The sequence below is a fragment of the Chiloscyllium punctatum genome, chromosome 20 (genome assembly GCF_047496795.1).
Source record: "Chiloscyllium punctatum isolate Juve2018m chromosome 20, sChiPun1.3, whole genome shotgun sequence".
Classification (NCBI taxonomy): Eukaryota; Metazoa; Chordata; class Chondrichthyes; order Orectolobiformes; family Hemiscylliidae; genus Chiloscyllium; species Chiloscyllium punctatum.
Window position 1 is genome coordinate 58,876,727 of NC_092758.1, and position 24,336 is coordinate 58,901,062.

General features: G+C 39.7%; 1 protein-coding gene across 2 annotated transcripts in view; it reads left to right on the forward strand.

Annotated features, from left to right (window-relative positions):
• The first annotated feature begins 1,431 nt into the window (after nucleotides 1-1,431).
• The window catches only part of afap1l1a (actin filament associated protein 1-like 1a), a 212,973-nt gene continuing 190,068 nt past the window's right edge, over nucleotides 1,432-24,336 (forward strand). The window contains exon 1 of one of the 2 annotated variants that reach the window (XM_072590975.1): nucleotides 1,432-1,589. In XM_072590975.1, coding sequence (XP_072447076.1) covers nucleotides 1,574-1,589 — 16 coding nt within the window. In that variant the 5' untranslated portion in view covers nucleotides 1,432-1,573. The remainder of the gene's footprint in view (nucleotides 1,590-24,336) is intronic. The other variant, XM_072590976.1, reaches the window with a different exon arrangement.

Here is a 24,336-nt window from a genome sequence, read left to right on the forward strand (position 1 = left end):
CCAACTTCTCCATGCTAAACAAATCCAAAACTAAACCAGTCCCACCTGTCTTGCTGGGCCCAGATCCCTCCAAATATTCCTTATTCATGTACAAAGTTAAAAATCACACATCACCAGGTTATAGTCCCACAGGTTTATTTGGGAGCACTAGCTTTCAGAGTGCTGCTTCTTCATCAGGTGGTTGTGGAAGGAGCAGTGCTTTTTACACCCCAATCCAACACCAGCACCTCCAAATCATAACTACCTATTCAGGTACTTATCCAAATGTCTTTTAAATGTTGTAACACTACCCACATCCACACTTCCACTGGAAATTTATTCCACACATGAACTAATCTCTGTGTAAAAACATCGCTTTTTAAAATCTTTCTCTGCTCACCTTAAAAATTTGCCCTCTAGTCTTGAAATCTCCCACGCTAAAAAAAGACACCTGCCATTCACCTTATCTGTACCCCTCATGATTTTATAAACCTCTATAATGTCACCCTCAACTTCTTACAAACCAGTGGAAAAAAATCCAAGCCTATTCAGCCTCTCCTTATAACTCAAACTTTCCATTGCTGACAACATCCTGGTAAATCTCTTCTGAACCCTCTCCAGCTTAATGGTATCCCCCCATAACAGGACGACCAGAATTGGACAAGACTCCAGACATAGTTAAGGAAGACGCAGCATGATGCAGTCTTCAGATTTTTAAATTGAGGATTATAGCATCTTCTGTTATAAAAGAACATTATGACTAACAAAGTTTTATTTAATTATGAAGTGAACGTGTATTCTTTTACATTTCGTCCTGTCAATTGTCAATCTTACTCTCCACCCTCTTGGCTCACATGCCTCATTCCTGATGAAGGGCTTATGTCCGAAACATTGATCCTCCTGCTCCTCAGATGCTGCCTGACCCTCTGTGCTTTTCCAGCACCACACTTTTGAATCTTACTCAGCGGTTGAGTTATAAATACCCTTTCATTCCTTGATAATTAGTCATAGAATCACAGAGATATACAGCACAGAAACAGACCCTTCAGTCCAACGCGTCCATGCCGACCAGATATCCTAACCCAATCAGTCCCACCTGCCAGCACCTGGCCCTTATCCCTCCAAACGGTTTCTATTCATATACCCATCCAGATGCCTATTAAATGTTGCAACTGTACGAGCCTCTATCACTCCCTTTGGCAGCTCATTCTATACACGTACTATCCTTTGCGTGAAAAAGTTGCCCCTTAGGTCTCTTTTATATCTTTCCCCCTCACCCTAAACTTATGCCCTCTAGTTCTGCCAAGTGAATTACTTTTAGTGGTTTTTGTACTATGTTCCTGATATGCTAGAAGTCATGAAATTAAATTCTCTCCAACTGTCTATTTGTGTGTTAGAGGGCGCTAGGACCCTGAGTTAGTTCTCTTTGTTTGTGGCTCTTGGGAGAACAAAGTTGAGAGAAACTTTAGGAGGATGCTCACTGTCTTAGGGAGTGAGGAACTGGGTGTTTTGATCAGTGTCAGCGCTGTTCTTTACTATGTTCCTTCTAGCTGCACCGTCTTCAGTTACTTGCAACCGTGAGCCTTGATTGACCATGGAGAAAAGCAGTGGTAAGTTTCTGTGTTCATTACTTTGAAGTTCTGTATCACAAGGTGGTCTGGCTAGCTTGAAAATAGCATTTAATTTGAGGCAAAATAAAACGTAACGTGTGCAGGAGTTTATAAATAATTATTTTGAAACAACTTAATAGGAAGTATTGAATGTTTAAAATATGTTGGTTACATTAATTGTTACTCCCCCCAAGTGATTCAACTGAAGCGTACCTGGGTTTTGTTGCAAAATACAATTTACCTTAGAATGTCGTGATTCATAATTTTTCTTTAAATGTCACGGCTGTCTGAACTCTTAATAGGGACGTTTTCGTACTTTTCTTTCTTCTTCAAGGTTTACTTTAGGCAAATGATTGACGCTGTTTTCTCGCTCTTTTCCACCCCCTCTTGTTTTTTTTTGTTTTTGGCTCCGACACAATCAAACACGTCTGAAAACACATCTGGCTGTTCTGGTGGATTATTGTAAGGTTCATATTAATTTTTAACTTTGGCAATGGAGTTGATGAAATAATTCAGCGCTGCTGGTCCATGCATTTTAATAATGCTGACATGATACATTACTTCATAAGTTTACAAGAGAGAAAAAAAATATTTCTTCTCCTTGTCTGAGACTGGAAAGGTTAGCTGTAAACTCGTTTCAGCGCAATCTCTTGAAATGATCACATGGTGTTTTAATTACGGTAGCCCAAACACTTAAACTTTGGTACATACTGTAAGTACAAAGGGGATATCCCTGCGGTTATATTGCAGCTGGTGTCTGAATAGCATTAACTATTATGCGTAGATACCATAGTCACTGAGCGGACTCACTGACCAACACCCAACAGCAAGGGAGCTCTGAGCATATGCACTTCGACCCACTTCCACTGCAGTTCACCCACCCACCTAGTAGTTTGCTTTTACTGTTATTGAGGGTGTAGGCTTGCATGCTTTTTCACAAAGTTAGAAGTCCCATATTTTGGAACATTGCAACGTGTGTTCGGAGCAGTGCTCCAAAAGTTCTAGTGCTTCCAAATAAACCTATTGGGCTATAACCTGGTATTGTGTTATTTTTAACTTTGTACATCCCAGTCCACCACCAGCATCTCCAAATCATTGGAGCTATGTTTGACACTACTGAGTAGAGCATCATTGATTGAATGTAGGTGGCTTTTGATGAACAGTTCAATGACCAAGAGTTTTCAATTACACTATGATATTGGACTTTACGTGATTCAGATGTGTCTCTATTAGGGCTTTCAGTCTTAACACAAGGAGCCTGGAGTCACATTTCCCTATTGCCTACTAACTTTGGCAGATAATTGGTAGACACCTTGAGAAGTCTATACTAAACCCTTTGGTCCAGGATTCTTTTTTTGTTTTTGCAAAACTCATTTTGAGCAACTGAAAGGAACCACCACCAAAAGCTGCTTAAATATTTTCCTTTCAACTGGTTCAGTTTTGGGTTTGTGGTGTTGTTTAAAGTTATGAAGTTGACAGGCTGCAGTGTTAGAGGTGGTAAAGACTTTGATTTTTTTGACCTTTAATGACTGTGGCCAGACCATTTGTTTTCAGTCATGGGTGCTGTAGTTACTGTTCCATTTGACCATGAGAAGAGATAGAGCAGCATCAACAATGATGAAGACAAGCTGCTCAGAGGGAAGTACAATTGGGCTTGCTCACTGGTTCTGCCATGGATCTCTTGTGTTGGTCTACCATGTCTGCTACACCAGTAATTAAGAGCAAAGCCTCTAAGAAATGCCAAACTATTCAGAGGGATGAACAAAAGGAACAGTGCAAGTAACCAATACTTGGCCTTCTAGCTGGGCTGTTGTGATAACCTCATTTGATTACAGTTCCACTGAAAACACTAGAAACCCCCCAATCTGCATCAGTCATATACTCTTCCATTCCCTCTGCCACTCACCATCTGTGTCTTCTTGATTAAAGAACAAAGAAAATTTACAGCCCAGGAACAGGCCCTTTGGCCCTCCAAGCCTGAACCGATCTACTGTCTAAATCTATCACCCAATTCGTAAGCATCTGTATCCCTCTGCTCCCCATGTACTCCTGCATCTGTCCAGACACATCTTAACTGAATCTATCGTGGCTGCCTCCACCACTTCTGCTGGCAATGCGTCCCAGACACCCATCACCCTCTGTGTAAAGTACTTGCCGCATGTAGCCCCCTTAACTTTTCACCTCTCACCTTGGAAGCGTGACCTCTCATTATTGAATCCTTCACCCTGGAAAAAAGCTTATCTCTATCTACCCTGTTTTATACCCTTCATGATTTGGAGATGCCAGTGTTGGACTGGGGTGTACAAAGTTAAAAATCACAGAACACCAGGTTATAGTCCTGATGAAGGAGCGTCACTCTGAAAGCTATGTGCTTCCAATTAAACCTGTTGGACTATAACCTGGTGTTATGTGATTTTTTAACTTTATACCCTTCATGATTTTGTAAACCTCAATCAGGATCCCCCTCCCTCAATCTCCTTTTTTCTAATGAAAATAAACCTAACCTACTCAACTTCTCTTCATAGCTAGCACCCTCTACACCAGGCAACATCCTCATAAACCTTCTCTGCACCCTCTCCAAAGCATCCACATCCTTTTGGTAATGTGGCAACCGGAACTGTACACAGTATTCTAAATGAGGCCAAACCAATGTCTTGTACAATTTTAACATAACCTGCCAGCTCTTATATTCAATACCCCGACTGATGAAGGCAAGCATACCATATGCCTCCTTGACCACTCTAGCCACCTGTGCAGCAACCTTCAGGGTACAATGGACCTGCACTCCTAGAATTCTTTGCTCATCAACTTTTCCCAAAGCTCTTCTGTTCATTGTATAATTCACTCTAGAATTAGACTTGCCTAAATGCATCATCTCACATTTCTCTGGATTGAACTCCATCTGCCACTTTTCTGCTCAACTCTCCGATCTATCTATGTTCTCCTGTATTCTTTGACAGTCCTTTATGCTTTCTGCTACTTCACCAATCTTTGTGTCATCTGAAAAACTTGCTGATCATGCCAACAGTGCCCTCTTCCAGATCATTTATGTATATCACAAACAACAGTGGCCCCAGCTCTGATCCCTGTAGAACACCACTGGTCACCTTTCTCCATTTTGAGAAACTTTCTTCAACTACTACTCTCTGTCTCCTGTTGCTCAACCAGTTCTTTATCCACCTCTCTGGAACACACTGCACTTTCTCTATTAGTTTACCATGGGGAGCCTTATCTAATGCCTTATTAAAGTCCATGTATATGACAACAACAGCCCTTTCTTCATTTATCAACTTGGTCACTTCCTCAAAGAATTCTATTAAGTTAGTAAGGCACAACCTCACCTGCACAAAACCATGTTGCTATTACTGATAAGCCCATTCTTTTCTAAATATAAATAGATACTATCCCTCAGTACCTTCTCCAGCAACTTTCCTACCACTGACATCAGGCTCACTGGTCTATAGTTACCTGGAATATCCCTACTACCCTTCTTGTACAGGGGGACAACACAAGCAACCTTCCAGTCCTCCGGCACCTCACCTGTGTTTAAGGATGCCACAAAAATATCTGTCAGGGCCCCAGCTATTTCCTCTTTCACCTCCCTCAGCAACCTGAGATAGATCCCATCTGGTCCTAGGGATTTGTCCTCCTTAATAACCTCTGGCCTATGCAACACATCTTCCCTACTTATGTCAACATGATCCAGACTAATCAAACTTCTATCTCTAATCGCAATATTCATCATGTTCTTCTCCTCAGTAAACACTGATGCAAAGTAATAATTAAGAATGTCACCTATTCTCTCAGGTTGGACACACAACCTTCCTTCATTATCTTTTAGTGGACCAATCCTTTCTCTAGTTACCCGCTTGCTGCTTATATAAGAATAAAATGCTTTTGGATTCTCCTTAATTCTGCTCGCTAAAGATACTTCATCACTCCTTTCAGCCCGCTTGATTCCTCATTTAAGACTGGTCTTATTCTTCCGATATTCCTCCAGGACCCATTCTGTTCTTAGCTGCCTGGACCTTATGTACGCTTCCCTTTTCCTCTTGGCTAGTCGTACAATTTCTCCTGTCATCCACAGTTCACAAATCTTGCCTTTCCTATCATTTGCCTTCAACGAGACGTGCCTATCATGCACTATCTTTAACCTATCTTTGAAAGCCTCCCACATATCAAATGTGGACTTCCCTTCAAATAGCTGTGTCCAATCCACATTTCCCAGCTCTTACCTAATTTTGATATAATTGGCCTTTGTACTCTTCCCTTAGGACCACTCTCATCTTTGTCTATGAGTATTCTAAAACTTTCAGAATTGTGGTCACTGTTCCCAAAGAAATCCCCCTCTGCAACTTCTACCACCTTGCCTGGCTCATTCGCCAACTAGGTCCAATATGGCCCCTACCCTCGTCAGACTATTGACATACTGCTCTAGAAAACTCTCCTGGATGCTTCTTACAAATTCTACCCCATCCAGACCTCTGACACTAAGTGTAGCCCAGTCAATGTTAGGAAAATTAAAATCTCCCATCACCAATTCCCTATTACCTCTGCAAATTTCCATAACCTGTTTACCTATTTGTTCTTCTACCTCACGCTCACTGTTGGGAAGCCTGTAACTGCACCCTTCTTATTTCTCAGCTCCGCCCATAATGCCTCACTACCCAAGCCCTCCATAGTGTCCTCCTTTAGCACAGCTGTGATATCATCCCTGACCAGCAATGCAACTCCACCCCTCCATCCCCTTTTACTTCCCTCCCTGTCCTGTCTGAAGCATCTATAATCTAGAACATTTAGTTGCCAACCATGCCCTTCATTCAACCAAGTCTGTGATTGCAATAATGTCATGCACCCAGGCACCAATCCAAGCCCTAAGTTCACCTGCCTCACACACTATACTCCTTGCATGAAAGTAGATGCACTTCAGGCCACCAGTTCTTTTGCGTTCATCTGCTCTCTGCTTACTCTTTCCCCTTATTAATGCTGTCTTCATGATTCTTACAGTCTCCGGTTTCCACCTCACTGTCTACTTGACTTCTCTTCTGGTTCTCAGCCCCCTGCCACTTTAGTTTAAAACCTCCCCAACAGCTGTAGCAAAGTGACATCCGGATTGACTAATGGCATCTGGACAATATGCTTTCAGTTAGCCTCATGGCTGAAATTAAAGCCACCACAAATGGCCATTCAGAATCAACTTGAATCCAACTTTCAATATAAAACACCATTGTTGCATCAGAGAATCCTGGAGCTTGCTGCCATGCTGTACATTTTTTCTTCCCAATCAGAAATTCTTCTTCAGAGTTCTTAAATCTGATGCAGGTGGCACTTACTTAGTGGAGCTAACCTAACTGACTGGGCTGCCTTGCTGAGGTATATAGCGCAACATATTATGTTTAGTTTTGGGCAACACATTACTATCACATCAATTGGTAAAACTAAGTTTGTCTGTTTTGACCATTGCAATGAACAGGCATGACTGCACAATGAGCTCTTTATGCCCATTCCCAGACTTTATCCATTTGTCCACCACTATTAATTTATATTTAAATTGTAACTTTAACATGAAAGCATGGGCAGATTGAACACTAAGCTTCTGTTTAAAGTTTCTTCAAAATGACAATGCAAACTACATCTATTATTCAATATGTATATATCATGTATGGTAATATATTGTGCTGATCTGAAACTGGCTGGAAAGAGAGAGAAAAGGTAGATAGAGATGGATTTGGATTTGTTTGGATACCAGCTGCAATGGTATCCTGCAGGAATTGGAGTTGGGATCACCGCTGCTTAGAAACTTATATAAATCATCTGTATTTTAATTGTTGGGAGATTGTGCTCATGACTGAATTATATTTAATCTGGAAAAATGCATGTGTATGCATTGGGCAGGGAGGATGCCCAATATGTGTACGTCTGTCAGGTAAAGGTATTAACAAAGGTGGAGTAAGTAAAGTATCTGGGAATTTTAGTGCATCTGTTTCTAGAAATGAATATAGACAATGCCACAAAGTAATAACTAGAGTGAATGAGATGTAAGAACACAAGGTTTAATTTGTCCATTTACTAGACCTCAGCTGGGCCCTATCAGGAATACATTCTCCAGTCTTGGTCTCTTCTAATGGCTGATATTGAGGCTTTGGAAAAGGTGTTGTGGAGGATTACTGGACTAATTTTCAGCACACGGAGTGTGAAGCAAAACTGATTTGAGGTTTACTTACAGGCATGGCCATTTCGTTGAATGTGAGGAAATAAATCTCTTAAAAATATGACAACAGTGGAGACAAAAACTCTGGAGTAGAAGCATGCTCTGATGGAGTGACAGCAGGATCCAAGGTCTTATTGGTAGAACTTAATGACTGTTGCAAAGGCAGAAGTTCCTGTTAAAGATGGCCAATCAGAAGGCACACAGCTCAACAGCACCAGGCCCAGTGATGACTGTTGGGGTGGCTGTTGAAGGATGAGGGCGTATCAATGGTTATACACTCGGGCAAATCAGGTAGTTGGGATCTGATGGCATGGGGGTCAGTCAGCCAGGCCCCAGCAATGTTGGAACATGGGTGTTTTTGATGGAGTGCAGTAGCATTGCTCTTGCTGTTAGCCGGCCAGATAACATGTGAAAAGAGAGGATCTCCCTCACCAATGGTGGAAGAAGAAGCGGTCTTTAGCCAATAGTTTAACTGACTCAAGTGAATCTCGGCCATCTGCCATCTTTTTTAATGATGTCATGTCCTTTACCTCCCAAGCCATCCTCAAAGGGATGGCAAATCCCACCATTACATATCAAATTAGGCTAAAGGTTTCAGGAAGCTACATTTTAGAGAACTATAGACTTTGGGATGATCTGATAGAGGTTTTAAAAGGGATGAAGATCTACATTTGCTTCATTATAATAGTTTATACTAATTAAACCATTTATGAAGAACCAAGGATTACAAATTTAAATTGTCTGATGGGAGATCTGCTTTAGATATTGAGAGATCGATCTTCTAGAGATCAGTTGATGTCAGGAACCAGTTGCTGGCTTGTGCCTGTGGATTCTGATTTGCTATATTCTTCAGACATGAAGACTGGAGGATAACAAATGTTGTTCCCTTGTTCAAGAAGGGAAGTCGGGACAACCCTGGTAATTTATAGGCCAGTGAACCTTACATCTGTTGTGTAAGGTGTTGGAAAAGGTTATAAGAGAGAGGATTTATAATCATCTGGAAAGGAGTAACTTGATTAGGGATAGTCAACATGGTTTTGTGAAGGGTAGATCATGCCTCACTAACCTTTATTATGTCAAAATGTGTTGTTATGAATGAGAGTGGTTTTCTGAATGGAATAGTGTGGGACATAGAACTTTAAATATTAGAACTATATTTGTTCTCTCAATGTGTTTTGGGGGATGTGGATACTCAATTTGCATGCTAGATGAAGGGATAAGGTTGGTGGGTGGAAGTAGGCACTAATTTGGCATCAGGGTATGAGAAACTATGGGGATAGGTCGAGGGCCAAAAGTTGACAGAAAAAAAATGAATGGTCATGAGGTGAGAACAGGGCTAAATTTGTCCAGGAGTGATGAGGGACCATGGCGTGTTGGCTTGGCATGGTTTTGATTGGATGTAGCAAGGAGAGACAGGGGAGAGAGGGAAGGACTGAAATTGGGAAGAATGCTTTAGACTATGTACACATTATTGGAGACAGGTAGACTTTCCTTCCAACTCCCTTTGGGATTTGACTCCCATCTTCCTCAATTGCCTGGCCCGACTGCCAACCTGACTGCATTTTCTGGACTGCAAATGGGAAGTTCAGGCCACCATTTTTAAAGGTCAGGTTCTTGGAATTAGGATTTCTCCTGCTTTTGTATAACTGATTTGGGAATGAAAACTTGGTTTCCCATGTAACTGTGATAATTTCTTCTTTGGAGCTTTTACTGATGGAAAATTAAAGATATGTTTGACCTCACTTAGAGTGGAAAAGCCAAGTGTGTGAAAGATAACAAAACCATATTCTTTCTTTCACATGTTACCTAAAATTACAGGCATTTAACTCTTACAATTAACTATTGAAAGACTATCAGTTCGATCAGATATTTGACATGAAACTCAATCAAATGTCTATAATACAAACAGTACACACTGTGCTGAAGTACAAGCACAGTCCAATACAAACATTCTCAACTTGTTAAAAATACAGTGTCTTATCATGTTCTCTTTTTGAATTGATACACAGGACATCAACGTTTTAAATGTAAACCAATTATTGTTGATCAAATTCATGACTTTTTTTTCCCTTCTCAGGTACTGAGTATGCATTTGTTAATACAATTGATTAAGGCTATAGAGGACTATCTCCTCCTGTGTTGAGCAGTGTTGTGTACCTTCTTGGAAATGGATTACACATAGAAAACACGTGATGCATATTAGTGGATTGATGGTGGGGTGTGATAATGTAAGAAGCCAATGGAAAATTTGCATTGAATTGTCTTCATATTGCCTTGTTGATTTTTGGGGTACAACATGAATAGCCTGTTTCTATTTTTAGACCTTCTATACCTGACATGGTACATAATATGAAAATGAGCAGAATAAATATTGACAACAAATTTCACCTTGCACTTTCCAAGCTTTTATAAAGCAGCAGATATAATTCAGAGGTCATTCTGTAACCTGACATGGGATGCTTCAACTTCTTTTGAAACAATCCATAATTACTTTACTCTGTCTCCTTTGCTATGCTTTTTAAATAGCATATTACCATTTCACATTAATGATTTACATCAGACTCTGAATATCATTTCATTGCAGCACATGGTTGCTACTATTTCATCTGATGCATCACCAGCCACAGTTAGTGTAAAATGGCTGGCTGATTGAACCTTGCATATACTCCTGTGCAAGTCAGATTTTGCAGATTTTCTGGCCTTAAAATCTATTGAAAAGCACAAGGTAAGTTTTTTTTTAATATCATACTATTTTTCCAAATATTGTGTAACATTCTGCAGGTTGAGTAAGTTACTATGAAGAGAATTCTTGACATATTTTCACCCATACACCATTATGAAATGTGAAATGGTAATCCTGATTTTATTGACATGTATTATCTCCACACCTGGAAATATAACACTCAAATCTTTTTAAATATCCTTTATTGCTGTTCGGAAGTATATGGTTTCATGGGAATGTACAAGAATCCATTCCTTCATCTTTAACCTGAACTGTGAATTTCAACAGACTTTTCTGGGTTTTTTTACTCAAATTCTTGTAATAATTGAATCATTTATTCTCATAATCTGGTCTTTTCCAATAGTAAAGCAAACAAATGCAGTACATGTCAGGCACACTGGGAATTGTATAACTTTGACATCTAGTCCATCCTGAGCTTAATGGTCTGTTCAGGCAACTGTTGCCTCAGGGCAGGGAAGACATCAACCAAAGCTGTTATTTTGTGCCTAGTGCCTTCAGAGAAAGAAAAATGTGTGCACTTACGAGTGAGGGGCTATTATTCATTGTTTCCTCACTAACTGTTTCCTCCTTACTGTTCAGATGTTTCCTCACTCACTGATGCCCATTCATTTTTCTTTAAGGCAAAAGTAAAAGAAAGATGAATATGTATCAACAGTGCTTCCAAACAAGGAGTTTTCTGATGTATTGGCAGTGTCTCTGGGATAGAAGGCTCCAATCCCACCTGCTATGGAGGTGTGTCATATACAGACCTATGGGGAGGGACATGGGGAAAGAGTCAGTAAATGAGATCATATACCTATATTGGGATTTGTTAAAATTGTTCCCAATTTAAAATGCTAATTCACTGGACTACTTACTACAGTGATTAAATAAATTGAACATGGACAACTAAGGTGATATTTTAAACATGCTGTTGCATCATTTCTGGAAAGGGTTTTCCTCTGTTATGCTGCTGGAATCTGCTGGATTGTCAAAGCATTGTCATTGATGGGAACCATGACAACAGTCACGGGTTGAACAAACTTAGAATTCACTGTTAGGTAGCATATATTAAGCATAACCATGTTCAGTAAGATCCTGATGAATTGAATCTCAGGGGAAACTGCTGTCAAATTTGTGTTAAGTGGCACTTTGAGATAGACAAGGAGGCCCTAATGCAACTTTATTTGCTAACAAACATGTTCTATGTCAGAAAAATGCCAAACAAAAAGGTTTATAGCAGTAAATAGGAGCCCAAGGTCTTTATTCAATTTTTACACCTCTTATAATGGCCTGGCATTGTAAAAAGCATTGAAAATATCAGGATAAAACTCCAGAAAAACTCAGTAATCTTTTTCTGCTTAAGTGTTCTGTTCTCAGGTGAGTATGATAATCAGTGCAGTCAAACATGTTTGCCATGTTTTCATACTGCAGTGTTAAATCCCAGCGCATCCAGATAGCTTTCACACCTTCAGCTAGGGAAACAGACAGGGTGGGTGGGCAGATGTTCATCAACCTTCTTCAGAGACTACAGGCCCCTCAATTGAACAGTGTACTGCAACTATGATTTTCTTATCTGGTCAGTTCAGTTCTTCAGTGTTGTTTGCCTCATTGTGCATTTACAGTTGTCTCTGTTGGAAATTCCACACCCAGCTTCTGGAGGTGAGCGAATCTATCATCAATTTAATTGGCCTTACTCTGCTCCTTGTTCTCACTGGCTTGCATAGTCTTAGAGGTTTTGTACTTACGGTGGTGAATTGTTGGCAATTGTGGCTTCTGTCACACACTTCCATGATATCTTTGTTATGAACATAGTCTGTACAGCAATTGTGTTGTTCTTTTGGTTCTTTTTTTTTACAGAATCTCTACAGTGTGGAAACAGGCCATTCAGCCCAACAACTCCACATCGACTCTCTGAAGGGTATCCTACCCAGACTCTTCCCCCTTACTCTCTCCCCGTAACCCTGCATTTCCCATGGCTAACTCAGCTAACATTCACACTCCTGGACACTATGGGCAATTTAGCATGGCCAATCTACCCAACCTGCATATCTTTGGACTGTGGGAGGAAAGCAGAGCATCCAGAAGAAACCACACAGACACTAGGAGAATGTGCAAACTCCACACAGACTGTCGCCTCAGGTTGTTTTGACCCTGGGTCCTTGGTGCTGTGAGACAGCAGTGCTAACCATTGAGCCACTGTGCCACCCTTGTTGATAGCTTTGCTAACCTGAGAAACCAGCTGCCTTGAATAGTGGGTTTTCATGTTCCTGATCATTCCTTGATCCATTGGCTGAAGGTTGTTTGTGGTCCTGGGAGGCAAGAATATCAGCGTGACTCTCTGTCAACTAACAATTTCAATGTGAGAAGGGCAGTTGTCTGCAGTGATAATGGTTTTGTACTATGCATATAGACCTGTGACAGTCAAAAGCAGTGTGGCTTCTTGGATCTTTCTGTCACAACAAGTATCAGTTTTTTGATGCCATCCATAATGGCACAGTGACCTCCTCCTTGCTCCACATTTGACCTTTAACCATCAAAGCAATCTGGCAAAAGACAGGAAAACAGTTGTTTCAACCATGTTAAAAATGTCTCTTAATGCCTACTTGTTCAGGATGTGGGCAATAACATTATGGATACAGTCATTTGTTAATGCTTCCAGAATCACTGCGTGCTCATGTCCTGCTGTATAGAAGATGATGCTGTGCCTTTTCTTGTATCGGTCCAGTATTCCATCATTCCAAGTCAATGTCTTATGGCTCAACCTCTTTGTCAGGCTGCCTGCTTCATTTCAGACTTGGTCATGAGATAAGGACTCAGTTCTCTGTCTGATACTGTGTTCAGATTGCCTTGAATCAGGTTAACAGAACATCTTCAATGATGAATAGGTAGGAGTCCCCAAACTCTTCCTTACCTAAAAGAATGCCTGCTTCTTGAATAATTCCATGATGTTCTGCTTGTGCTTCAGAATGGCTAATGAACTTGAGTTAGAATCTCTTGTTGCTTTCTGATGTCCACATTTTGCTTTCTGTCAGTTTTCCATTTCCTATAACAACTACACCTTTCCCCTAATTAATTTTTCTCAGGTTTAGTCATAATTACAGACATGACACAGCCTTTCACAGCCTTTAAATGATGACTTGCCCAATGCTTAATTGTTTTAGTGCTGTGTGGCCTAACGCGATTCTGGTCTTGCAGTCAGATGACAGTGACCTGTTTAGAATTTTGGCTTATCATAGGCAACATTCGTTTGGACTGCTTTTTCTCATGGTGGGAATGGTTGATAATTTTATGACAACAGGAGTTTTGTTTCATCTGAATTTGCCTTATTGTGACTTCACTGTATGCAGTTGTTATATTCAAACAGTATCAAAGTAAGCCTACTATGCTAGGTATTTGATTATTCCCTTGTACTGAATCTCCATTTCTTTGAAGCCTCTATTTATTTTTGCTAAATTAGGTTGCTAAATTAATATTTGCCAACTAGTGTGCATGATGTAATCCAACACCAGCATCAGTGTTGCAGCACACATCCACATTATCTAGAAGGTGATGTACACATCAATTGACTAGAATCTGTGCTTCTGTCCTGGAATCTTACTTTGTAATATAAACAATCTGAGTGTTGGTCAAAACCTTGGGCATAACAAATATATTGATAGGGTAATGAAAATCTGCCATCTCTACCCCATCTAGTCTACACTGCTTCAGATCTGCAACAACATGTTTGACTCTTAACTGTCATCCGAAATGGCATAGAAAACTGTTCTATTGTACCAAACCACTGCAAAAAGAAACTAAAACCACATGAATTTTCGTGGTTAAAGAAGGTAGCTACCAGGTTTCAATGATAATTGTGGCTCAATAATAATGCTCACATCCAAAAATTGAATATTTTTTAAAAAGTGTTGCTGGCACATGGTTAAAATGTAAAAGTATTTTGCCCTAGGGTATAAATAGTTGGCTGAAGAAGGAGCAAAGTTCAAAATCTCACAACAACAGATTTATCCTGATGAAGGAGCAGCATTCCGAAAGCTAGTGCTTCCAAATAAACTTTTCGGAGTATAACCTGGCGTTGTGTGATTTTTAACTGGTCCACCCCAGTCCAACACCGGCTCCTCCAAATCATAAGAAGGAGCAGAGAACTATCCCGAACATCCAGAAGTTTGGAATGAGAATTCAAATTTGCCAAGAGAATATATCTTAATTTCCTCTTATACTAAGACCTATTTAGTAACTCTCCCTCCTGAAATGAAGGCAGAAGATTATGAATGGCCAAAAATTAATTGCTAATGTGCATTCACAAGACAAAGTCTTCACAAATTGGCAAGAATTAAAGAAAAACCTTCCACAAGGCAGACTTTTCAAATAAGTACAGCAGATTTGTCAAAGATTTGATTTCAGAGACGGTTTTAGTGATTGAAACCTAATGAATGATGGCATTCTATGACCATTTCTATTGACTGACTGCTACAAGAAAAGACTTGGATTATTGCCAATGTGTAAAGCGCAATGAGTTGAGAATTTATGACTAATTTTATTCATTGTCATGAGTGCACAAAATTTCCTTGATTTCCTTCTCACAGCCAACAGCTCAGCTTAAAATGTTAAATGACTGCACCTCATCCTTCAGTTTGTTTGTCATTGATTTTTTTTCAAATCGGTGGAAGATTAATTTCAATGTGGGCAGGAACAAGATTAGCTAATCTACAAGGTTGTGAGAAAGTAAGGTCTGGAGTGGGATAGAGATTTCAGATGTAGCTTTTTCGCTGAGCTGGAAGATTCATTTTCAGATGTTTCATCACCATACTAGGTAACATCTTCAGTTGAAAATGAACCTTCCAACTCAGTGAGCAAACCTGCATCCAGAACCTCAACCTGAGCTACAAATCTTCTCAAAACTCGCTAAGAGATTTCAGAGTCCAAGTCCACATTCCAAGTATTGACAAATCATTTAAAAGCCTGAAGATGGATGTGGAAGGCAATGCAAAAGACTAGTGGAATGTTGGTCTTTAACAGAGGGGGATTGGAAAAAGAGGAAAGGAAGTCATACTTCAGTTGAATAGAGCCATCATCAGATTTATCTGGACTACAGTATTCAGTTTTGGGTACTGAACCTCGGATTATAAACTACTGGTGTTTATGGAGTTAGATTATGACAACCTATTTAATTCATTTGATGGATGATTAAGTGGAATATGATTGAGATGTTGTTTTGTGGGCGACACGAAACAAGAACAAGGGAATCTTACAATTAGAGTTTCTACATTAAACTAAATTCTAATTATTCTGCAGCAATTAACAACATCATACTCCAAGATTATAAGAAGTAGGAGCAGGAGTGAGGCATTTAGCCCATAGGGCCTATACCCTCATTTCAGTAGGATCATGGCAGATTTGATTGTGGACTGGGTATCATTAAATGCTGCTATGCAATTTTTGTAATGGGCTTTTAAAAAAACAATATGAGTTAATCTACTTTTTTTGTTTTATCCTCCATGTTTTATTGCAAATACCTTCCACTATGTAACATATAATTTGCCAGAATGCTCTAATTTGCCTCAGTTAGTCAGTGTATCAACAGTCTTAGACATGTATTCTGTGGTACAAAATATTTGCGCCACAAGCTGTTTGTTATTATATGCGCATGAGCCACACATTTACTGTCAAAAAAACTTGCCCACATTTTCTGATCAGACTGAAGAATGCAAAAGGCAAATTAGGCAATTTATTCACAAAGAATTCCAACATGCAGTACGTACTAGACAAAAAATCATATTTTTTTCTGTGCCCCTTCCTGTTTTAAACATTGTCTGCTTAGTGACATGGAAAGTTCCTTATATTGACTGAGGTTTAATCGGATATAGGTGGGACTGAAAAACTGAATTGTTTCCCCTGCTGTGATCCATAGCACTGCTGCTTCCCTAGGATTCTTTAATGAAACATCCGTTCTCTTTGATTGACATCCACTCAGTTCCTTCCTCATAACGCACATTTGTGCAAGTTTCCCTTCTAAAATCTGGGTGAAGGACAGGCCTTGAGATTGTTTGCTCGCTAAATAAGTGCTTCCTGTCCTCCAGGCTGAGAAACAGCTAGTCACGTTTACATTAGCAATGAGAAAGAATGCATCATTAAGCAAAGCAATAGTGACTTCACTACACATTCTCATGTGACCCCAACAGGGAGAGAAGGTCGGTGCCTCAAGATCAGGCTATCTGAATGTAATTAGGTGTTCTCTGTTAGAGATCAGAAAGCAACACCCTCACGAACCAACTTCATTTCTTTCTTTAAGGAAACTTGAAACAGAAAATTGGATACTACTTAAGACCAGATAAAACCATAAGATATAGGAGCAGAATTAGGTCTTTCAGCCCATCAAGTCTGCTGTGCCACTTGACCGTGATTGATATATTTCTCAACCCTACTGTCCTGCCTTCTCCCTGTAACCCTTACATAATAGAACATAGAATATAACAGCGCATTACAGGCCCTTCGGCCCTCGATGTGCGCTGACCTGTGAAACCAATCTGAAACCCATCCAATCTAAACTATTCCATTTTCATCCATATATTTATCCAAAGAACATTTAAATGCCCTTAATGTTGGTGCGTCTACTACTGTTGCTTAATATCCTCATAAGAAGCAAGAGTCCTGATAATGCCATCATAATATAATCAGTTTCCATAAAATAGCTGGTTTGATTGAGAATGGAATTAGGAGACTAAACTCATTCCTTGCTTTGCTGGTATGATTAAGAGACCTGAAAAAAAAACTTCTTTCAGGTTTGCAACACAACCAGTGGTTGAATGTATTTTTAATGTTACTCAGGATTAAGGAATATGACTTAATAATTTATTCTTAAGGTAATACCTACAAGGTGTGAGTTTGCATAATGTGGAAGATTTGCCAGTAATGCATGAATTATAAAATTACTTTCTGAAATTTTGAGTCACAGGGCTGACAGGCAAACAATTCTAGCAACTGGTGAGATATTTCATAATGAAAGAACAACTCAATTTTGATAGGTGGGAAAATACTGATTGTTTGTCATAATATTCATACCAGGATAATATTCAAATCCCATATGGTTTATAGGTTCCTGCTGAAATAAAAGACTTGGTGTTGACACAAATAGTTATCAAAGAAAAATGAAAAAGGTAAAGTCTCCATTGATGTACCAGCCAATATGGCTGCTCTCTCATTGGAGAAAAATGACTGTAGGTAGTTCAGCCTGAAGGTCTCCATATCTCAGGCAAGGGAAGAGGTTGAGAAGTGGCACTTCAAAATAGTGAATTGTAAATAAATGCTACAGAGAAAATAGAAAACAGACTAGAAATAGCCACCCCAATGGAAGTTATCATGAATGTGTGAAATAAATGCCTAGAAGTAGACTATCACATGATGCAATATTATCCAATCCAAACCAGTACAAATTATTCATACAGTAAATTGAATTATCTCTGTTCCTTATCAACAGTAAAGATCATTCAATGTGTTTCATGTCTAGTGAAATCAAAATACTGCAAATTCTGGAAATCTGAAACAAGCACAGAGGATGCTGTTATGGTAGTTTCTAGTGAGAGTAGAAATGTGGGAGTTGGATCAGTCACAATGGATCAACCCATCTCCTGCACTTCTGCTGTCACAGCTTTCCCTTATTCCCCAAAATAAATAGGGTTTCTCTTGGCATTACTTCCTACCCCACTTGTCTCTGCATCCATTCTCTACCATTTCCACCACCTCTAGTAGGATATCACCATCAAGAACATCTTCACTTTCTTCCACTGTCAGAATTCTGCAGGGACTGTATCCTCTGCAACACCCCAGTCCACTCTTCCATCGCTCCTAATGTTTCCTTCCTATTCAATCATGAAGTGTAATATTTGACCATCCACCTCCTCCCTCCTCACTGTCCAATCAGCAAACACACCTTCCAGGTTTCAATTGTCTTTCTTTAAATTTGGGCTCTTTTACATTGGCATGAACAAATGAAGACTTGGTGGCTGTTTTGCAAAACACCTCCATTGTGTCCAAAGGAATGACCCTGACCTCCCAGTTGCTTGCCATTTCAATAAACCACCTTGCTCTTAGATTAACATTTCTATCCTGGGAATGCTACAACATTCCAATGAAGTACAACACAAGCTCAGTTTTTGCTAAGTCACTTTACAGCCTTGAATTCTATAATGTCAGAAAGTAGCCACATTTATGTATGCTCTTCATTTCTTTACATTTTCTCTCCCCTACGTCCCACGATACATATACATAGCCATGTCATGTTTGTGTCTTTTTACATTGTACTTAATAGAGAGGACCGATTCTCTCCCTTTCCCACCTTTGCATGCATTTTACATCTCTTTTCTTTCTCCACCATTAACAACTCCATTTGTCTTTGCACTGGGTCTCCTCTATCAAAGATCTGTCCAAAAAAAATTCCAACACATTTTAGTTCTATACAGGTCATGCCAGACTCAAAATGCTAACTCTGTTCCTCTCCCCACAGGTACTACTAAACCTGCTAAGTTTGTCCAGTTCCTTTCCTTTGTGCACTAGATAATTGTTTCTCAAGCAAACACACTGCCATCAATGAACTAGTCAGTTAAATTAGCTCCAATGTTGACTTATTCCTCCATACATATTTTGGAAGATATGTTCTGAGAAAAGTACTGATGCCATCATACTGTGCCATATTGCCTATTTCTATGCCATAATGTATTTGTTTCTCATAATTATTTTTGTTTTAAAGCCATGATGGAAGGAGCAAACATCAGAGGAATTTATTGTGTATAAAGTCAGTTTAAGGGGTGAATCGATATTAATGAGTCAAAATTCATTTTTGTGCTATTAGGTTAAATATGTATTTTGGATGCATACTGTACTTGGCACTTGTTCATGCTCTATCCTTTACATGATTTCCAATATTCTGTATTGCTTTCCTGTAAGTGCTGACTCATATTGAGGTTTGACTCCATAGATACATACCATCAGGCTCTAGCACCTCACTGAAGTGGATATCTTCATATTTAAGGGGAAAGTGAGGATTGCAGATGCTGGAGATTAGAGTTGTGAGTGTGCTGCTAGAAAAGAACAGCAGGTCAGGCAGCACCCAAGGAGCAGGAAAATTGACGTTTCGGGCAAAAGCTCTTCATCAGGAATCAAGGGCTGATGAAGGGCTTTTGCCCGAAATGTTGATTCTCCTACTCCCTCGGATGCTGCCTGACTTGCTGTGCTTTTCCAACACCATACCATCTTCATGTATAAGATAGCTGGTGGTACATGACAAGTGATTTCATTGCCATGCCTACAATTAAGCCTGACCATGGACTCGATTGGCATATGCATACATCCAAACATATCCATCTACATTTTCCGACTCGAATCATTCGATTTATCCTAGGTTGCTCCAGGAAGCGAGAAAGGAAGTTACTAAGCCGCTGGCAAAGATCTTTGTTTTCTCACTCTCCACTGGAGTCATAATGGAGGATTGGAGGGAGGCAAATGTTCCTCTTTTCAAGAAGGGTAATAGGGAAATTCCTGGCAATTACACACCAGTCAGTCTTATGTCTGTGGTCAGCAAAGGTTTGGGAAGAATTCTGAGGGGTAGGATTTATGACTATTTGGAAAAGCATAGCATGATTAAAGGCAGCCAGCATGACTTTGTGAGGGGCAGGTCATGTCTCACAAATCTTTGAGGAGTTGACGAGACATGACGAAGGTTAGGCAGTGGATGTGGTGTATATGGACTTCAGCAAGGCATTTGATTAGGTTCCCCGTGGTAGGCTCATTCATAAACTCAAGAGGTATGGGATACAGGGAGATTTGGCTATCTGGATTCAGAATTGGTTGGCTGACAAAAGGCAGAGAGTGGTTGTAGATGGAAAGTATTCTGCCTGAAGGTCAGTTCTGAGTGGTCTCCTGCAGGGCTCTATTCTTGGGACTCTGCTTTTCACAGTTTTTATAAATAACTTGGTTGAGGGGTGGGTTAGTAAATTTGCCGATAACACAAAGGTTGGAGGTGCCATTGATAGTATCGAGGGCTGTTGCAGGCTGCCATGCGACATTGACAGGATGCAGAGCTGGGCTGAGAAATGGCAGATGAAGTTCAACCTGGACAAATACGAAATAATGCATTTTGGAAGGTCAAACTTGAATGCTGAATATAGGATTAAAGACAGGATTCTTGGCAGTGTGGAGGAAAAGCAGGGTCTTGGTGTTCAAGTGCATAGATTCCTCAAAGTTACCACCCAAGTGGATAGGGTTCTTAAGAAAGCATATGGTGTTTCGGCTTTCATTAACAGGGGGCTTGAGTTAAAGAGTGCGAGGTTTTGCTACAGCTCTACAAAACCCTGGTGAGACCACGCTTGGAATATTGTGTCCAGTTCTGGTCACCCTATTATAGGAAAGATACGCAGGCTTTGGAGAGGGTGCAAAGAAGGTTTACCAGGCTACTACCTGGACTGGAAGGCTTGTCCTATGAAGTGAGGTTAACTAAGCTTGGACTTTTCTCTCTGGAGAGAAGGAGGAAGAGAGGTGACCTGATCGAGATGTACAAGGTGATGAGAGGCATGGATAGAGTCAATAGCCAGGGACTTTTCCCCAGGGCAGGATTGACTGCCATGAGGGGTCATAGTTCAAAGGTGTTAGGAGGAAGGTATAGAGGTAGGTTCTTTATGCAGAGTTGTGAATGGATGGAATGTGTTGCCAGTGGTGGTGGTGGTGAAAGCAGAGTCACTAGGGACATTTGTAGCTGCTGGACATGCATTTGGAATTGAGGGGTGCATAGGTTAGGTTATTTTGTTTTAGATTAGGATTAATCCTTGACACAATATCGTGGGCTGAATGGTCTGTTCTGTGCTGTACTTTTCTATGTTCTGTATTAGAAATCCTAAGCACTCTTTTTCCTCTTAAGAATGGCTCTGTTATCATTTTTGGCTCATCTACAGCTACTCTGAACAGTTAACAAGAGTTCAAATATATGATCTGCTCTTTACAACTCAGTATTTCACTAACTGTTGTAAATGCCCAACAGAAAAGCTTGTTACAAAAACGATCTTATTCAAATAAATTTCATTCATTTACACCATTCAAATTCCTTTCCTTTGCATGCATAACTAAATTGTGCATAATTTATTTAAATAGTTTCTAACTTCATCACTTCCTACTATCTATGAATGAAGCATCCCCTTCTATGTGATCTGATTTATAGCTTGTAACTGATCTATTTAGTTCCTCTGTTTTAAGTAAGTTAATTTTATTAGAATAAACACTTGCTAAAGTAGTCTCTAAGTAATTTCTATTATATGTTGTGCAACAAGACAGCATTGTGTTGTCTATGGCATATTAATTGAATAGAGTAGTTATTCTCCGATGGATAGTATTAGTATAAACCTTGCAATAGGAGGGAAATATTGGAAAACCTCAATTAAATGTATATACTTATCAAATATTATGGTACCTCCTGCATAGAGAAACTTAGAGCAAAAGAAATATTTTGCACTTACTGTGTATTCTTTCTTACTGCATGTTTGGAATATTCAATAAATAATTTTATAACTGTAGTCACTGTTTATGTAACCAGGCAGCCAATTTACACAGTGCAAAATCTCCTAAATAATAATTGCAGTGGATACATTTCCATACAAACAAAAGGTGCTTGTTTGGCAAGATCTGTGGTGATTTAAACAGAGGTGGCATTTCAATCACTGACTGTTGTCTTGAAGGGTTGCCTATCTGAAACGTGAAGGGTCCTGACTGAAACGTTGACGCTGTTGCTCTTCAGATGCTGGCTGTCCTGCTGTGCTTTTTCCAGCGCCATGCTTTATCATCTGAAAACATAATGCTACCAATGGCACTTTCATGGAATCACTATAGTGCAAAATAAGCCATTTGGCCCACCAAAGAGCATCCCACACAGACCCAGCCTCCACCCCAACCCTATCCCTGTAACCTCACATTTACCGTGGCTAATCCACCCAGCCAGCACATCCCTGAACACTATGGGCAATTTAGCATGGCCTATCCACTAACCTGCATATCTTTGGATTGTGGGAGGAAACCAAAGCATAGGGTGGAAACCTACTCAGACACTGGAAACATGTGCAAACTGCACACAGATCATCACCCAAGATTGGAATCAAACCTGTGCCCCTGATGCTGTGTGGTAGCAGTGCTAACCACTGAGCCACAGTGCCGCCCTGCCTGCATTTCAGATTTCCAGCATTTGCAATTCTTTGCTCTCAAAGTTTTCTCAGTTTTAATTCTCATGGAATTAATAATGGGCGCAGAGTCAAGCAGGCTTCAAGGAGACTTCCCTACTTGTTGTATAACAACACAGGATGTTGGGAAAAAAACCTGAACTTAGTTTAATATTTCATCTGAAAGCGGATCCTCCAAAACTGTAATAGTGAAGTTAAATGTGGGTGTGATTAACTGGATCAGAAGTGAAAACATTTAAAGACAAATTTTAAAAGGATAAGTCCAATGAATGGTTAAGCATCACAGCCATGTTATAGACCCCAGAATACCTATGCAAAACACTGTTAGTACTTCTTTTACATCAAATGGAAAAGGAAATTCTAATTTTGGTAACATGCAAGTTGTTTGTGAAACTTTCCTCTTTCCCAGTAGATCAAAAAGGTTGTCCACTGTGATTGTTGTCTTACACAATGAATATATTTCACGGTAATGTCTGTTTGGAACTGTCTGAATTTCAGGAATGTTCAAACCGAAATTTGAACTCTCAAAACAACTAGTTGTTTATCTTTTCTTGATCACCACCCCTTCTCACACTCCATTTCTTTAGAAAACTGATTGCCAAGCCACACAGTTGGCCAAGAATAGAAAAGTAAACCTGTTATTTAACAAGTGAACTCCAGAAGCCTTGCTAAATTTACAGTGTCTCAAGAGGCATTGAGATATTACAGAAGTATTTCAAAATTCTGCTTCCATAGATACATTTGAATCATGGTGGTCCAAGCGTTACTTTCAGAGTCCTGTAATTCTCATCACTTCAACAGTAATTCTGGAATATCGCCTTCCTTTGAAAATCAATTTTCAGGCAGAAATTAGATATTTCTTTACACTCAAAACAGGTTTCACCTTGAAAACAAATGGAAGCCTTTATAGAAGTGCATCTTTCACATCAGGTCAATGATGCTACATGTTGATTGACTCTGTACTTTTATTCTGACAAAAGATAAAATCAATTTGTAAAGTGGTTGATAGAATTTCTGAGCCATTATAGATTGTATGATGAAAAAAAAATTGACTTACGTGAAATGATTTCCTATCAATAACAATAAAACAGCTGAACAATGTGGTCACTTAATGTAGTTCAATGTTATAGGTATAGCTTCAGAATGTGTTGTTATTTACCCTTTTTTTATTTATTCACAAGATGTGAGTTTTGCTGGCCATACCAGCATTTATTGTCCATTAATAATGACCTTGCCAAGGTGGTAGTGAGCTGTCTTCTTGAACTGCTGCAGTATCCTTTGTGCAGCATTACACATGGGAGAAGGGAGTTCCAAGATATTATCCAAGCAGCAGTATAATCTCACGTCTAGATGGTTTGCGGCTCTGAGGCAAATGTTTGGATTGGTATTCAATTGTGCCTGTTATCTTGTCTTTCAAGAAAGAAGAGGTCATAGGTTTGGAAGGTGTTGTCTCGGGAGCCTAAGGTCGGTCGTTGTAATGCACTTTTTCTGAAGGTATATACTGCTGCCTTTGTACAATGGCAATGGAGAAAATGAACTTTGAACATGTTAGGTGTGGCGTCAATCAAATGGGCTATTTTGTCCTGGGCGGTTTGAGCT